At 43.3% G+C, this 19,101-nt stretch overlaps 1 protein-coding gene across 5 annotated transcripts in view; it reads left to right on the top strand.

Moving 5' to 3' along the window:
• Nucleotides 1-19,101, top strand: part of LTBP4 (latent transforming growth factor beta binding protein 4) — a 259,011-nt gene that overhangs the window by 58,438 nt on the left and 181,472 nt on the right. For all 5 annotated transcript variants that reach the window (XM_056540752.1, XM_056540753.1, XM_056540749.1 and 2 more), the window contains 2 exons: nt 7,491-7,561; nt 7,651-8,038. In XM_056540752.1, the coding sequence (XP_056396727.1) occupies nt 7,531-7,561; nt 7,651-8,038 (419 nt within the window). In that variant the 5' untranslated portion in view covers nt 7,491-7,530. The remainder of the gene's footprint in view (nt 1-7,490; nt 7,562-7,650; nt 8,039-19,101) is intronic.

Genomic DNA, 19,101 nt, shown 5'->3' with positions numbered 1-19,101 from the left:
TTTACAAAGTGCCAAACAGCAATAGTACAGAAAGAAAAAAACAAAAACAAATGCGCAGCTATGTGCAGTTATCCTGGTGGGTACAATATGAGGGGACAGAAAGAAAGGTGTGCTCCCCTTATGGTGTTGTACTGGGAGCACAACACTGTAGTCCGCCTGTTGTCACTTGTTTGTGACTAATCAATGTGGGGTGCTGCCCGTCAGTCTGCCGTGGTCCTCTTCAGTGGGTCCGGAGTAGATACAGTGGAAATCCTCAGAAGGTGAGGAAGAAGAAAAAGACTGCCTGTACAAGGATATCCACAAACAACAATAGGAGTAACAATAATAGTAACAATGTATGTCGCCATACTATATCTAGTGTGGTGGCCCAGTACGAGAAATGTGCCCCCATACCCTTGCTGCCCTGTCAGGCAGCCCCCTTACACCTGTCCCCTTATATATATATTGTTTGCCATGTGTTATACTGTATAATGCATATATAAAGTGTTAGTACTTTAAGAGAGGTTAACATGTGGTCACCAGTTGTCATGTGAGTTGTCATGTGAGTGTAACCCAGGAGGTATGAGTGACCATGTGACTTAAGGGTGACCTATGGGACCCCACCAGAGTCTCCCCTATAAAAGCCCTGGGAGGAGTCTCTTTGCTCTCTTTCTTCTGAGTTGCAGTGCAGTCAAGTCATAGAGTGTGTCTGGAGTCCATAGAAGGCCTCAAGTCAGTCCAACAGCCACAATTCTACAAGTCTACAAGTTATCTACAACCACAGCATTATCAGTCTCAAGTCAAGTCAGTCACTGTCATCTATTGTCAAGTCAGAGTGTCCAAATCTACTGCAAGTCCCAGCAAGCCCTGAGGTCCCTGAAGTCACTGGTCACCTCCGTGGGCCCTGGCTGAACTGTATAGACTGTACCATCTGTCACTCAGTAAAGCTACCGTTGTCTGTAACTTGGCGTCCTGCGGTATACCTTCGGGTGGTTAAGGATAAACCATGCCCTGGCGTCACGAATACAAGGGGTTAAAGGGGTATTCCAGGCAAAACCTTTTTTTATATATATCAACTGGCTCTGGAAAGTTAAACAGATTTGTAAATGACTTCTATTAAAAAAAATCTTAATCCTTCCAATAGTTATTAGCTTCTGAAGTTTTCTGTCTAACTGCTCAATGATGATGTCACGTCCCGGGAGCTGTGCATGATGGGAGAATATCCCCATAGGAACTGCACAGCTCCCGGGACGTGAGTCATCAGAGAGCAGTTAGACAGAAAACAACAACTCAACTTCAGAAGCTAATAACTATTGGCAGGATTAAGATTTTTTAATAGAAGTAATTTACAAATCTGTTTAACTTTCTGGAGCCAGTTGATATATAAAAAAAAAGTTTTGGCCTGGAATACCCCTTTAATGCCATCTGCCCCTAGGGTAATTCCATCTGCCCTGCATCTCACCCCCTCTACCACACTAGTACCGACTACTACCCACTGCAAGCATAAGTAAGTGGAAGTGAAGACATTTTAACTAACAGTATCAAGGAACTATATAATACAAAAAAAAAATTTATAAAAAAAGTTACAATAATGTTGATACAAACGTTAAAACAATATAAGACCATTGTACCAATCACGGGTGGAGCGGAATAAGTGACACACATAATTGGAGGAAGGGGCAGGAATAACAGTATAATATAATGTTGCTAATGTTTCTATATATTTGTGTGCGACATAGCAGATAACCTATCAGGTGACTAACAAACAATCATATAACATATGAATCCATATGCATACATGTATTCTCGCACACAAAAATAATGAAACAAACGTGCTGGAGATAAATAGTATCACAGAATATTATGGCTGAGGGGTCTTACCATTGGGGAATAAAATGAAACTCACAATACACTGAAATACATAATTGTGGAGCTCACTACAGACAAATAAATCCTGTGAAGCATACAGCAGCTGATAAGTATTGGAAGGATTTAGTTTTTTTTTATAGAAGTAATTTACAAATTTGTTTAACTTTCTGGCACCAGTGGATTTAAAAAAAATGTGTTTTCCACCGGAGTACCCCTTTAAGGGATTAAAAGGTAAATGGTCCTGAGCCTTGTGCAGCATCGGGTTAAGAAGAGATGAAGATACTTTTGAAGACAAGTGCGACATGATGAATGGATTCTACAGACAGACGATAAGATATAGAAAGTGTCATGCTTGACGAGGACTAGTGGTACTTGCTGTACCCCTTTATGGCATAGCCCTCTGCCCAGATAACATGTGGCCTTCAGAGGTGTCAGCTGCCTTAGCTAGGATGTGAGGGCTGAGGAACCATCTAACACTCACGAAAGACGTGCCCACTTATCTCCAAGTCAACGACACAAGAGCAAATCACAATCCACAAGCAGATAGAAGAGAAGTGCCTAATGCACCAGACGGGGCCTCCTGTCTTCAGACATCTTCAATCATTTCTTATTCTAAGTGACTGAGGATACACAAACATTGTTCTACAAGTCACTATAGGATATTGTCTACAGAGCATGGCGAGGACTGGCATGTGATCCTTATGGACTGTGAATGACTATTGACTGTTTTGTCTGGTCTACCAGTCATTGATCTATTACATTAATCATTGTCTTTAGAGCTTATTTTTTGCTTATAATCAGCACATCAAATGTCGTACATGCGCCAAAGCATTTGTTTTAACTTAACGCTGTAAGCAAAAAGCAAAGGTCAATTTCAGTTTTCACTCTGCAGCGGTAAAAGATTTATCAAGTCGGAACGTTGCACGAAAAGTCACAAATCCACACCAGCCCAGACCTGGGTTAGGCTGGGTTCACATCGCGTTTTTCCCCATACGGGAGCGCATACGGCTGGGTGGAGCTAAAAACTTGCACTCCCGTATCCCTGCCATATTCCGCCCATATGTAATTCATTTCAATGAGCCGACCGGAGTGAACCGCTCGGCTCATTTTCCCCCCTGAATGCTGTTTTCTACCGGACCTAAAACCGTGGTTGACTACGGTTTTAGGTCCGGTAGAAAACCACATACGGGGAAAAATTAGCCGACCGGTTCACTCTGGTTGGCTCATTGAAATTATTTACATACGGGCGGCATATGGCAGGGATACGGGAGCGCAAGTTTTTAGCTCCCCCCAGCCGTATGCAGTCCCGTATAGGGAAAAACGTGATGTGAACCCAGCCTTAGGGTGGGTTCACACTATGATTGCACTGTACGGCTGCTGGACTCCAGTCGGCTCATTTTTGCCCCGTTTCCGGTTTTCTGACCGGACCTAAAACTGTGGTATGCCGGATACAGGGCAAAAATGTGCCGACCGGAGATCATCGCTTCCCCCAACCAGATCCGGCAACCGTACAGTGCAATCGTAGTGTGAACCCACCCTTACACGGAGAGCATGTTTAACTGGTTGCCGTATCAGGACGAGCTGGCTCACCCTAATTAGATGGTGCGTACCACATTAGGATGAGCAGGGTCATCCTGGAGCTAAACTAGTGACATCAGCTGTCATTGACATCAGTCGCAGGACCCCATCGGCTGGCCCTGCTCCTGAGATTAGCTTTCGCACCCACCTCCCGTTAGTTCATATTCCCCACTAGGAACCGTGACTAGTCAGGACCGACCGACCAATCACGGATCCTGGCGGGGGAAAATAGAATTACAGGTGCCGTGACTTCATATTCCCCGTCAGGAGCCATAATTGGTTGATATGACATTATAACACCTGCTCTGTCCGCCCCATCCTAGTACTACAGAGTGGGTGCTGTAGATGTTGTGATCAGTTTTACTGCAGCATCTATAGGGTGACAGAGAAAGGGGGCTCCCTCTGCTCCTCATCGGTGCCCACAAAGCGATTGTAGAATGCCAATGGTAACCATGGCATCCGGAGGTCTTGCAATTGCCGCAATTGTTATGGTAACAGAGGCCGATCAGGCATAGGTATAATACAGTGCCATACTGACAGATCTGGCTGTGAACAGCACACTCCAGCCTGCACAGTATGTGACAACAAGGAGGCTGTAGAAGAGAAACAAAGCTAAATTTGTCATAAAATGCTGTAATAATAATTACAAAATAGATAGTAAACTCTATAGTGGCATTAATAAGTTATATGATATGGCAGCATTAGTCATTTGTTCTATGTAGTGGCCTTGGTCATGTACAGTATGGCATCATTATTTATTTACTTATAATAAAGGCACTGATTGTTTGTATTATGTGTGTGTATAACCGTACCTGTTAACAACCCTCCCCTCCCTTCACTTGTTTTCGGCATGGTGGTTGTCCTATGTGTTTGTTCATAGCTGAATCGGCAGCGTACTTCCAGCTGCCCGGCAGATTTCCCACAATGTGAAATATGCTGTGGATGCGCTACGTGTGACCCTACCCTTAAAGGGAATCTGTAAGCTGTATTTCTGCAGCTGACAGATTCTATTGGTTAGCTGGTTAGAGTATAAAAGCAATCTCTATATTTCCTGGAGCTGGTGGTGGTTGACAAACTTTTAAATCTGTATTTTTATTTCTATTCCAAGTGTCAAGGAGGCGGAGCTCATCTGCTCAAGTGTCACAGCCTGTCTTGCTTCCTCATCCACCTCTCCCAGCTCCTGCGTGACTGATATGCAAGGCTCTGTATGTCACTCAAGAAAGGACTGGGAGCTGAGGAAGACTGAGTAGGCATGCCAGACTGTGGCACCTAAAGGGGTACTCTTCCGCTAGCATCTTATCCCCTATCCAAAGCATAGGGGATAAGATGTCAGATTGATGGGGTCCTGCCGCTGGGGACCCCTGGGATCTCCGCTACAGCACCCCACTATCATTACTGCACAGAGCAAACTCGCTCTGTGCGTAATGACTGGCGATACAGGGGCCGGAGCATCGTGATGTCACGGCTCCGCCCCCTCATGACGTCACGGTCTGCCCCCTTAATGCAAGTCTATGGGAGGGGACGTGATGGCCGCCACGCCCCCTCCCATAGACTTGTATTGAGGGGGCGGATCGTGACATCGGGGTGCTGCAGTGGAGGTCCTTGGGGTCCCCAGCGGCGGGATCCCCGCAATCTGACATCTTATCCTTTGGATAGGGGATAAAATGCTAGGGGCAGAGTACCCCTTTAAGAAACTTGGCACCACCTCCTTGACACTTGGTTGAGGGTAACAAAAAAGGCCATTTTATATGATTGTCAACCACCATCAGCTCCAGGAAAGGAACAGTTTGCATTTATACCCTAACAACTAGTGTCTGCAGCTCCTATAAGCAAATACAGATTCCCTTTAAATTTTAGAGACACCTTTGAATTTTTTATTTTTTTTTGCTTTGTATTTACCTTGATACAAAACATTTTCTTTCAAAGGATTTTGTAATTATTTTTACAGGATTTCTCCTCTACAGCCTCCTTGTTTTCACATACTGTGCAGGCTGACAGGCTCAGTCTCCAGTCCTTATCTCTCCTCTCCTGAACGCTTTCCTAAGCTGATTTATGACCAGATTATTTTTGTACCATAGTACATACTAAACAAGAATAAAAAAAAAAATGCTTTCAAAGATATTAATAGTCTTTAAGGTCCTGTTACATGGACAGGGACGTGCACAGATATTTTTTGGGGGCAGCACCTGAAATGAAAAAAAGGCACTTCTTATAATTATAGAAATGCCCACATAATGATGCCCCACTGCCCAGTGTCAAGCCCCCTTTCTTGTCAATGTGTGCACATCCCTGGACATGGATTAAAGAAGTTGTATGAGATTTAAAAATTTGTGTTTTCTAACATGAACAGCGAATATACAAGCAAAAAACGGTCTTGGAGGCGCTGCTCAAAACTTGGACGTAAATGAAGGGTTCAGGCCAGTACAGGACAACATACAATTTATTATTTACAGCAGGGATGACGCTTTTTGGCACCGACTAGTGGACCTGAGGAAGGCACTAGTCGGTGCTGAAACGTGTCTTCCCTACTGTAAACAATAAATTGTATGTTGTCCTGTGCTGGCCTGAACCCTTCATTTACGTCCAAGTTTTGAGCAGCGCCTCCAAGACCGTTTTTTGCTTGTATATTCGCTTCTCCAAATCGGTTTCCTTCCTGGAATCTGATACCGGTCAGAGTGCGGCAGCCAAAATCTACTCCAACTTTTTTTTACAGGTCAGTACAGTGATCCCTCAACTTACAATGGCCTCAACATACAATAGTTTCAACATACAATGGTCTTTTCTGGACCATCGTAACTTGAAACCAGACTCAACATACAATGCTATGGACAGTCCAGATCTGTGAAATGCGTCACAACTGGAGGAACTGACCAATCAGAATGGGCATTCATTGGTAAATCACCTCTATTACTGAAGCATATGCACTGACTGGTGTCTGGTAGCGCCCCCTACAGTACAGGGAGGAACTACAAGTTCTGTACTACTCCTTACCTGTGCCAGGGTTAGCTGCTCCTTTGGACACCAAGTAAGGGCGGCTCCATTTGGGACACATTGGACCTCATTTACTTAGACTTACAACCCGATTTTCTATCTTGCTTTCTTACCCGACTGCTTTTTCCCCCTGGTATTTATTATTATGTTGCATCCTGTTTGTCGCACTGGGTTTTGTTGGTTTTGGTTTCCAACTCCTCTGAGTTGTCGGGAAAAAATCCACAACATTTCAACAAATTCGGGTTGGAAACCTTTATAAATACGTGGGAAAGCTCAGAAATGTCAGGTTACGCCCCTTTTTCGGGTTTGGGAGAATCCACATCGGGTCCGTCGGGAAAAAATTTTGCATCGTGTCGCAGACTGGCGCACGATGTCTGCGACATGGCGCCGACAAAGATGCGCCAAAAAAACCTGACAAAACAAGTTGGGTTTACAATAGTAAATGAGGGCCTGTGTGTACTGTATAGGACCCTGAAGAAGCTCCTGTCCCCTACATAAACCATCGTTTCCCAACCAGGGTGCCTCCAGCTGTTGCAAAACTACAACTCCCAGCATGCTGGGAGTTGTAGTTTTGCAACAGCTGGAGGCACCCTGGTTGGGAATCACTGACCTAGACAGTGATTTACAGCTCCCAGCAGATCTTTATTACTTTTATATGTAAGGATTTGCTTTATCTATATTAGTTATCTACTTATTTTTCTTTAATTCTCACTTTTTCCTTTTTTTGGATGACATTTTGGTGGCTTCAGAACCAATTACCATTACCATTACATGGTTTCAACATACAATGGTCGTCCCAGAACCAATTAATATTGTAACTTGAGGGAGCACTGTACATCACTTCGGTGTGGAGGATGGTGCCCACCTTTTTGATATACGATACCAGGGAGCGCACCCTATCTTTTCTTCTCTCTCCCGATATTCTCTTACATGAACATCGCCACTCTTGCCCATACCCTGAGGTGCATTACCAGTCACGGCCTATAGTGGCACTATTTCTGGAGGGAAGCAGCCATATTTTATAACATTTTATAATATCAGATGTTAATCATTTGTAATTTTTTCTCTTATAGTTCCAATCACTGTGGAGAGAAGTGTTGCCCCGGATGGAGTATGGCCCCAAAAACTGGCACATGTACAAGAGGTATGGATTTCGAGAATACTGTGAATTAGCACCTGGGGCTAAAGCCACAATTGACTCCTATCTCGATCTTCTCTTCTTTCCTTTAACAGCTATATGTACCCCAAAATGTAAAAACAGGGGTGTTTGCAGGAAACCCCAGGAATGTGTATGTAAGGTCGGCTTTGAAGGGTCTCATTGTGAAAGAAGAAGAACGCCACCTCTGACTACCAACCCAACACCTCTTGGAGGGGTGTCTATTTCTACTCGTCCATCTGCCAGTATAAGAAGAGATGCAGCAGCTATAGCAGGAGATCTCGGCTTCGTAACATTATCTCCCATACACTTCAGCTCTCCTCCTCAAACCTCTTTGAGGTCTTCTATAGACACCAAGGACCCCACCGGCCCTGTGCCCACCATCACCGCCCTGAAGCCTGGAGACAACCAGATGGTCAACTATTCGGCTAAGAACGGCACATCCCTAAACTGGCAGCCACTGACGTAAGTGTATTTATCTGGCAGTGTTTTATCTTCTACCGCAGAGTTTCCCAACCTGGGTGCCTCAAACTGTTTCAAAACTATGGCTGTCCGGGTATGCTAGGAGTTGTAGTTTTGCAACAGCTGGAGGCACCCTGGTTGGGAAACACTGTTCTAAAGAGAGGGGGGATTGGCATGTTGAATCCCAACATGCCTGATCTTCATTTCCCTGACATCTTGGGTAAGAGTCTGGTAACTTGTTTGCACGTTAAATGGTCAACACATTGGGGTTTATTTACTAAGAGTGGAGTGGAGTTTTCTTTGTGGGTTTTTATTTCCGACTGGTATTTTCCCAAGGTATTTACTAAGGTTTTCCTACATTTTGGACTTTTCCCTACGTTTTGCTTTTTTTTTTACAACTGTTTTGATCTGTCAGGTTTTTCTCAGCTCAAATCCACCACATTTTCTGTGGAAACCATAGTAAATATGTTGGGATTTTTCAAAACTGTCGGGACCATGCCTACTTTATCCCGTGGCCAAACCCCCTTTTCGGGTTTTTCTTGTAAAATGGAGGTTTTTTTGGGGGGGGGGTCGCAAATTGTGTCGCAAGGGACGTGCGACACAATTTGGGTGCAAAACCCGACAGAAAAGAGTCGGGATCACGTTAGTAAATAAACCCCATTGTTTCTCTCAAAAATCACCAGTAAATCTATATTATTCTATAATCATTTTCTAATATTGCTTTCTATGATGGAGGTACTGGTACCGTTCTGTAAAGCACAGGCTGGTACTGTTATGAGGGTACCATGGCTGAGACTGTTATGAGGGTACTGTGACTGGATTTATATGTAATACAAGCTGGTACTGTTATGAGGGTACCATGGCTGAGACTGTTATGAGGGTACTGTGACTGGATGTTTTATGGAATACAAGCTGGCACTGTTATGAGGGTACCATGGCTGAGACTGTTCTGAGGGTACTGTGACTGGATATTTTATGGAATACAAGCTGGCACTGTTATGATGGTACTGTGACTGGATGTTTTAGGAAACACAAGGTGCCACTGTTATGATGGTATTGTGGCTGCCTGTTTTATGGAGCATAGGCTGGTACTGTAATGAGGGTACTGTGGCTGCCACTGTTATGATGGTATTGTGACTGGCTGTTTTATGGAGCACAGGCTGGTACTGTAATGAGGGTACTGTGGCTGGCACTGTTATGAGTGTATTGTGGCTGGCTGTTTTATGGAGTGCCAACTGGCTTGTGTTACTGGCTGTTTACGGAGCACCGGCTGGCACTGTTATGAGGATACTGTGGCTGGGGTGTTTTATGGAGCACAGGCTGGACCTGTTATGAGGATACTGTGGCTGGGGTGTTTTATGGAGCACAGGCTGGCACTGTAATAAGAGCACTGTGACTGGCTGTTTACTGAGCACCGGCTGGCACTGTTATGAGGGAACTGTGGCTTGCTTTTTACGAAGCACAGGCTGGCACTGTAACAAAGGCACTGTGGTAGGCTGTTTTATGGAGTGCAAACTGGCACTGGGATGAATGTACTGTGGCTTGCTGTTTTATGAAGCACAGGGTGGCACTGTTATGAGGGGACTCCAGCTGGTTGTTTTATGTAGCACAGGCTGACACTGATATGATTGTGGTATGGGGGTGTAATGCAGGGCAGATGGAATTACCCTAGGGGCAGATGGCATTAACCCCTTGTATTCATAACGCCAGGGAGTGGTTTATCCTCTACACCACCTGAAGGAATACCTCTGGATCCTGGGCTAGGCACGGGGGCAATAATGACTCTGAGGCCAAGTTACAGAACAACGGCAGCTTTACTGAGTCAGACAGGTATAACAGTCTATAAAGCTTGGTTAGGCCCACGGAGGTGACCAGTGACTTCAGAGACTTCAGGGCGTGCTGGGAATTATGGTGAACTTGGACAACTTGATGCACGGCCACACTGACTTAAGACAGATTGACTTGGACTGACTTGACTGAGACTGACTATACCCCGTTTGTAGCTTTCCAGGTTTTGACTTGGACCTGGGGGGCAGTAGACTTGTGGATCCGTGGCTGCGTGGTAGACTTTAGGCCTCCTCTGGACTCCAGACACACTCTGACAGGACTTGACCTCACTGCAACTCAGCTAAGCAGGAAGAGAGCGAGCAGAGGTTCCACCCAGGGCTTATAAGGGGGAGACTCTGAGGGGTCGCATGTCACTGGTACCTTCCTGGATTACAATCACATGACAACTGGTCTTAAAGGCATAACACATTTTATATGCAATACACTATGCAACACAGGCACTTAGGAATATACATAGGGTACAGCTGCAGGGTGTATGGAGGCTGCCTGACAGGGCAGAAAGGGTACAGGGGTGCAACTCCTCTACTGGGCCACCACATGAGGGTATCATGGCTAGCTGTTTTATTGAGCACAGGGCTGACACTGTTATGAGGGCACTATGGTTGACTGTTTTATAGAGCACAGGGCTGACACTGTTATGAGGGCACTATGGTTGACTGTTTTATAGAGCACAGGGCTGGCACAGTTATGAGGGCACTATGGTTGACTGTTTTATAGAGCACAGGGCTGGCACAGTTATGAGGGCACTATGGTTGACTGTTTTATAGAGCACAGGGCTGACACTGTTATGAAGGCACTATGGTTGACTGTTTTATAGAGCACAGGGCTGGCACTGTTATGAGGGCACTATGGTTGACTGTTTTATAGAGCACAGGGCTGACACTGTTATGAAGGCACTATGGTTGACTGTTTTATAGAGCACAGGGCTGACACTGTTATGAGGGCACTATGGTTGACTGTTTTATAGAGCACAGGGCTGACACTGTTATGAGGGCACTATGGTTGACTGTTTTATAGAGCACAGGGCTGGCACTGTTATGAGGGCACTATGGTTGACTGTTTTATAGAGCACAGGGCTGGCACTGTTATGAGGGCACTATGGTTGACTGTTTTATAGAGCACAGGGCTGACACTGTTATGAGGGCACTATGGTTGACTGTTTTATAGAGCACAGGGCTGGCACTGTTATGAGGGCACTATGGTTGACTGTTTTATAGAGCACAGGGCTGGCACTGTTATGAGGGCACTATGGTTGACTGTTTTATAGAGCACAGGGCTGGCACTGTTATGAGGGCACTATGGTTGACTGTTTTATAGAGCACAGGGCTGACACTGTTATGAGGGTACAATGACTGGCTGTAATATGGAGCACATGCAGGCATTTTTGTTGTGAGAATTGTGACTTTTTTTTGTTATGAGGGCACTGAGGTTGGCACATTTATGAGGACACAGTAGCTGGCTCTGCTATGGATACACTATGACCACCATAGGGCATATACCTCTATTCAATATCCAAACATCTGGTATTAAAAACAGAATTGGAACTTCCTCATTTTAGATTGCAAAGTCTGCAAGACACACTGAAATATTCACTAGGCGCAGTGTTCATATTACCCACTCTGACCAGTAGGTGGCATAATTGCACAAGTCTTTGCATAGGCCATCGTTTCACCATGCCTGTTGAATTCTATTGGAAAGTCTTGTTTGGCTTCACAAGTGCATTTAATCTGTTTGTTATTTCCCTGGTGTTCTCAGATCTTTGTACAGAATGAGAATGTAAGCACAAATCACATCTGATAGCTGCAGAAATTCACAACAGATGTCCCACTTATTGCTCCCCTCCAGGGACACAGAGGTGTATGGAAGGGCCTGAGCGCAGAGCGTGTACTTGTGTGGATGCACAATGGTTCAGCGTGTTCTTCTTAGGGCTACACTGTGCGGGTGACTGTCAGACTTTTCTCTTTTAGTCACAATCTATTATAAGCTATGAACTACACCATTGTTTCCTAACCAGTGTGCCTACAACGGTTGCAAAACGGCTGTCCGGGCATGCAGGGAGTTGTAGTTTTGCAACATCTGGAGGCACACGGGTTGGGAAACAGTGAACTACACGGTCAAGATGCAACATTGTGATACAACCCTTGTTAAAAATGATGGAATCCAGGCAGAAATACCGTCTGTAGTGAGCACTAGCAAAGCAAGCCAGTGCTAGGATTGTTCGGAAATGCAACATCCTCACCTGAGCTAATATCCTGACCCTCCTTCTGTCTGATCCCTCAGTACCTTGCTGATTCTGCAGTGTATGAGCCGGACTGTTGACCACACCTGTGCTCTCATCAAGCCTGGACCACCTGGCTGCATCTGAGCTTCTCAGCTTTACTGTTCTACAGACCTAGCTAAGCTATAACGCCTACTCAGCTATGCTACTTTGTACTCTGCTGTGCTGCACTAATACCAACTACAGCATCAGCTCAACTCTCCGCCTGTATCTTTGCACCGGGGTGCTTTGACCAGATAGGCCAGCCGCCACCGAACCAGAACCCCTCTTGCGGTTGTGACCTGGTATCTCCCCTGCAGCAGAAGTCCAGCTTCTGCAAACTAGAGAGGGATAAAGGGCAAAAACCAGGGGAATACTTGGACTCTGCTGCCAAGTTTGACCCAAAGTAGGTAGGTGGCACAAGCGGGTCCACACCCGTTGGGTCATAACAGTACCTAAAAGGTAATGTTAATAAAAAAAATAAGCATGACATAAGAGTTTAAAAGAAAAGCTATGAGTGAAGAAAAGAAGGGCTCAATTCTGGCTATACTGGTGGAGGGAAAAAGTAAGAGTCAACGGTTCATAAGAACAAGCTCAAGCATCAACCATGGGGGATACGGAAGCTATAGACTGGCAGAGGGAGAAAACAATTGTATACTGACTGAGAGGACCCTCAACTCATTTGAATGTCACTCAACAACTGTAGGATGACATAAAGTACATGGCAAGGATCGTTCAAACAGGCTTCGAGGGGCTTGGGTGAAGTGAAGTTTAAAAAAAAAAACACTCATCAATGAGATGGAAAGAAGATCAGTGCAGACCTGGATCTAGCCCCAATCACTGTTCCTACCTACTAGGCTGATCTGCCCTAAACAATGTCCCCAACAGGGCGATAGCCACTATGCTAAAGCACCAAACAGGTCAGGTGGATAACGCAAAAACTATACCAAATCAGAAGACAAACAGTTAACATGAGTAAGCCAGAGAGTCAGAACCAAGTATAACGAAATCTGCGACAAAACAGAATCAGGACAGGCAAAAGTCATACCCAGAGAGAAGTAAATTACAAAAGTCATCAGGCAGAGGCAAAGTCTGGGTTTAGGCAAAAGGTCATGTCACATGAGGTCAAACAGTACAGAAACGCAGGGAACAGGAACATTTGTGACATAACAAAACACAATCATGAGACTGAGATTCAGATCAGTTTAAATCTCAGACGCGAGGAGGTGTAAGTGCCGGAATCGCAGCTGATTGGCTCAGCCCTCTCACCTCCTGAGAGGCCAGTTTGCTCTTCCTCCATACCACACAGCCACGTCAATCAAGGTGTGGATGGAGGACCACCAGATCAAGACCCTGTCTTGGATAGCCCAAGCTCCACATCTAAACCCCATTGAAAACCTCTGGAATTTGAAGAGGAAGATGAATGGTCACACCCCATCAAACAAAGCCGAGCTACCTGAATTTTTGTTCCAAGAGCAATGTAAAGTCACCCAACAGCATGTGACAGACTGGCGGAGAGCGTGCCAAGATGCATAAAAGATATGATGAAAATCAGGGTTGTTCCACCAAATATTGGTTGCTGATCTCTTCCTAAGATAAAACATTTGTATTTTGTTAAAACAAAAGGAAAAATAGCCAGCACAACAACCTAATACACAGGTGCCCGCTGCTGTGGCAAATACAAAATGTACAAAAAAGAAAGTTGCAACTGCACTCCTGGTCAAAAAATGGAGGCTCTTAGCGCACTCTTTGATCAAAATGTGTCCCCCCCCATCCACCACGCGGAGGTGGCCTCATATCGGATGGGACCCTAACATTATAACTCACCTCTGCTGTGCATATAGCCTCTGACTGTGTGACATGTTGGATCAGCCATTGACTAAACCACCTCCAGTCTGAGAGGGGTGGGGTGCACGGCTAAAGAGGGTGCCACACCCCCCAACTTGCAAAGTAAAAACAAAAGGAAAAATAGCCGACACAACAACCTAATACACAGGGGCCCGCTGCTGTGGCAAATACAAAATGTACAAAAAAAGAAAGTTGCAACAGCACTCTTGGTCAAAAAATGGAGGCTCTCAGACTGGAGGTGGTTTAATCAATGGTTTTGTATTTGCCACAGCAGCGGGCACCTGTGTATTAGGTTGTTGTGCTGGCTATTTTTCCTTTTGTTTTTACTTTGTAAGTTGGGGGGGGGGGCACCCTCTTTAGCCGTGCACCCCACCCCTCTCAGACTGGAGGTGGTTTAGTCAATGGCTGATCCAACATGTCACACAGTCAGAGGCTAGATGCACAGCAGAGGTGAGTTATCATGTTAGGGTCCCATCCGATATGAGGCCACCTCCGCGTGGTGGATGGGGGGACACATTTTGATCAAAGAGTGAGCTAAGAGCCTCCATTTTTTGACCAAGAGTGCTGTTGCAACTTTCTTTTTTGTACAATTTGTATTTTGTTGTTGAAGAAAAATCCATATGAATTTGTCTTCTTTGGATTTATTTGAGGTCTGGAAAGAATGCATCTTTTAATTATTTTGTCATTTTGCCCATTTGTTATTTTCTACAAATAAATCCTCCAAATGACAATATTTTTATTTCGAATTTGGGAGTAAAGTTGTCAGTAGTTTATAGAATAAAAAGAAAAAAAAAGTTCATTACAGTTTATTGTTTCATTGTTTATTAAATAAAACAAAAACTGTTTATACTCAAACACACAATGAATAGGAAAGCAATGAATCGTGCAGCGGTCTCCTCATTTTTCCCAGAGTTCTATGACACAAATCAGTGTTTAAAAGCTGAGCATATTATAGGATAATATTATAATTAAAGGGGTACTCCGCCCCTGGACATCTTATAAGATTTATGATCGCGGATGGTCCGTCCAAATTTACCCAAAACATCAAGGACAGTGCATAAAAATTATAGGAAATGATGGAACAGACTGTGCTTCAATTAACAGTTGAATTTATTAAAATATCACAATTATTAAAATAGTAATAATAAACATAAGATCCCCTCACAGGGCCCTATGGGGGGATCTGACAATAGCTAAGAAAATAAATGGCAGTAATAAACAATGTTGCAATGTAGCAGAGTTGCGGTGTCCTCTGGATAAATAATATTATTAGTCCCAGCAGAGTGTATGGAAAATAAATGACAGTCTATGGGCTTTATGCGCTAATGGTTGTCTGCGCTGGCAAGCGCTGACTAGAGATGAATGTTGCCGGTGGTAATGGCAGCTGGTCCGGATTGCACTGGACCTGTTTGTAAAATCCACCCGTCTGTATGCACAGGGATAAACAGCGCTCTCGATATAATAAGTATATTATATCGGTATATTAACCGGTAATTTGATGAAGATCAGTCCACGATTGTGTCGGGTCAGATGAAAGAGTGTAAGCCGGTTCACCGACACACTGCAGCGCCTCAGCCTCGTGGATTCAGCGTGTGACGTCACAAAATACTCTGCTGGAGCCGTAGATATTATCAGCCGCATATAGATCGTCAGTAGAGATCCCTCAGTGGCCTCATATCGGATGGGACCCTAACATGATAACTCACCTCTGCTGTGCATATAGCCTCTGACTGTGTGACATGTTGGATCAGGTGGATTTTGCTACAAATACTTTTTCCTTGCACCTAGGGTATAGGTGCTTACCCAAATTAACCTCGGACTAGTGTATTAATTGTGAGCTGCACTTATTCCCTTCTTTCTCTAATTTACAAAACTTTCTAGCAACAATAGTTTTTCATGGGAGTACCCCTTTAAGGCCTAAATGGGCTTGGTCCTTTAAAATATCTATCTATCTATCTATCTCTCTATATATCTATATCACACAGGTAGAACCATTTACAGGTCTGACCAGTCAACATGACACAATCACTGACAACACATATTTAGATTACTTTTATCATGAAATGGCGGCCAAAAACGCTATCACATTAATTAGCTAGGTGTACTAGAAATTCCCTAAATTCATGCAGGGGGATAGCAGAAAATGGCTGAAATTGTTCTCAAACAACATGGAACAGTAACAGAGATACAAGTACAAAGGGAGGATTTTTCTCCTCTCTATTAACCATTCCCAAAATACATTTCTGTTCCCAATGTAAATAACTTGGTACACTAGGACGTCTTCAGGAGAATAGGTTGTTTGAGAGCTAAAATTGCATGTACTAAAAAAAAAAATGTATAGATAGTAACATGCAAATAATCAATAAACATTTCCATGTGTCAGCGTAATAGACCAAAAATCAAAGTAGGACCATATAGAGTGTATCAGACACCAGGTACATAAAGTGCAGGGAGGCCACTTCCAAGATAATGCTCCAAAGCCAGTAAACTTCCCCATAATGGAAGGAACATAGGAGGTGTGCATAGATAAGTAGATTCAACAAGCACCCTGGTGTATTGGCCGGTCCTTAATAATAGCTGGGGAACTTCTCGGCATCCTGCCACTGCAGGGCTATGATGTGTTGGATTCATCTCTATTATTAAAGGGCTACTCCGGTGGAAAACATTTTTTTTTTATCAACTGGTGCCTGAAAGTTAAACAGATTTGTAAATTACTTCTATTAAACAATCTTTATCCTTCCTGTACTTATTAGCTGCTATATACTACAGAGAAAGTTCTTTTCTTTTTGGATTTCTTTTTTTAATTTTTTCTGTCCACGGTGCTCTCTGCTGACACCTCTGTCCATATCAGGAACTGTCAAAAACAGAAGTAAATCCCCATAGCAAACCTATGCTGCTCTGGACAGTTCCTGATACAGACAGAGGTGTCAGCAGAGAGCACTGTGAATAGAAAAAAAAAAAAGAAATCCAAAAACAAAAGCACTTTCTCTGTAATATACAGCCTCTAATAGGTTACAAATCTGTTTAACTTTCTGGCGCCAGTTGATGAAAAAAAAAATGTTTTCCACCGGAGTAGCCCTTTAATAATAGAGATGAATCCAACACATCATAGCCCTGCAGTGGCAGGATGCCGAGAAGTTCCCCGGCTATTATTAAGGACCGGCCAATACACCAGGGTGCTTGTTGAATCTACTTATCTATGCAGACCTCCTATGTTCCTTCCATTATGGGGAAGTTTACTGGCTTTGGAGCATTATCTTGGAAGTGGCCTCCCTGCACTTTATGTACCTGGTGTCTGATACACTCTATATGGTCCTACTTTGATTTTTGGTCTATTACGCTGACACATGGAAATGTTTATTGATTATTTGCCTGTTACTATCTATACATTTTTTTTTAGTACATGCTATTTTAGCTCTCAAACAACCTATTTTCCTGAAGACGTCCTAGTGTACCAAGTTATTTACATTGGGAACAGAAACGTATTTTGGGAATGGTTCATAGAGAGGAGAAAAATCCTCCCTTTGTACTTGTATCTCTGTTACTGTTCCATGTTGTTTGAGAACAATTTCAGCCATTTTCTGCTATCCCCCTGCATGTATTTTGGGAATTTCTAGTACACCTAGCTAATTAATGTGATAGTGTTTGTAACCACCATTTAATGATAAAAGTATAAAAGTAATCTAAATATGTGTTGTCAGTGATTGTGTCATGTTGACTGGTCAGACCTGTAAATGGGTCTATCTGTGTGTGTGTGTGTGTGTATACATATACATATATATATATATATATATATATATATATATATATATATATTTTTTTTTTTTATTATTATTTTTTTTTTAAATACAGTACCACTATTCTGGGAATGCACTTTTCCCTTAGTTTTTTTATTTTTATTTTTTTTTGGGGTGTTTTTTGGTAATCTATTAAAGGTTATATTTTATGGCACCTCTAGTTCTTTCTATAAAATATATTGGCAGAATGTTCCCTTGTCCTGACAGTTTGAAGCCATGTCATTATGCTTTGTGGCGCTAAATGCATGATCACCATAATTATTGTTTTTGGAAGGAATGTGAAAACTCTCAAAATATCTCTGCCTGCCCACGTGAGTTAAAGGGTACCTCTCATCAAGTAAACTTTTGATATATTTTAGATTAATGAATGTTGAATAACTTTCCAATAGCATGTTAATGAAAAATAGGCTTCTTTCTATTGTATTTTTCCCGATCAGTCCTGTCAGCAAGCATTTCTGACTCATGCTGGAGTCCTAAGCACTCAGAGCTGCCAGCCTGCTTTGTTCACAGCCAAACAGGCTGTGAACAAAGCAGGCTGGCAGCTCTGAGTGTTCTCCTTTGTGAACAAAGCAGACCGGCAGCTTGTAGTGTTTAGGACTCCAGCATGAGTCTGAAATGCTTGCTGCCAGGACTGGTAGGGAGACCCCTAGTGGTCATTTCTTCAAAGTGGAAAATTAAATAGAAAGAATCATATTTTTTTTATAACATGCAATTGTAAAGTTATTCTGCATACATTAATCTATAATATATCAAAAGTTTTTTTGATGAGAGGTACCCTTTAAATGGTCATTTCAACAAACTTTACATGAACCAGTAGTACAAGAACTGACCATGGGCAGGGTTTATATTAGACTGTGGACTGACTAGAGGCAGCGTATACACTACTATTCTGTGGACTTACTAGGGGCAGTGTTTACATTAAACTATGCATTGATTGGTGGAAGGGTTTATACTAGACTGAGTACTTACCAGGGGCAGAATTTACACTAGACTGTGGACTGATCAGAGGCAGCATTTGCACTACACTATGGACTGACTAGGGGCACTATCCACCATTTCTTTTTCCTATTGAATACAATTTACCTACTGAGATTTATGTGGCAGAGCACTCCTGACTTCAAGGGGTACTCCGGTGGAAATTTTTTTTTAAATTCTAAATCAACTGGTGCCAGAAAGTTAAACAGATTTGTAAATGACTTCTATTAAAACATCTTAATCCTTCCAATACTTAATAGCTGCTGAATACTACAGAGGAAATTATTTTCTTTTTGGAACACAGAGCTCTCTGCTGACATCATGACCACAGTGCTCTCTGC

This window comes from Hyla sarda, chromosome 9, assembly GCF_029499605.1.
Source record: "Hyla sarda isolate aHylSar1 chromosome 9, aHylSar1.hap1, whole genome shotgun sequence".
Classification (NCBI taxonomy): Eukaryota; Metazoa; Chordata; class Amphibia; order Anura; family Hylidae; genus Hyla; species Hyla sarda.
The sequence above is the reverse complement of the archived record's forward strand: the minus strand, read 5'-3'. Positions and strand labels throughout refer to the sequence as shown.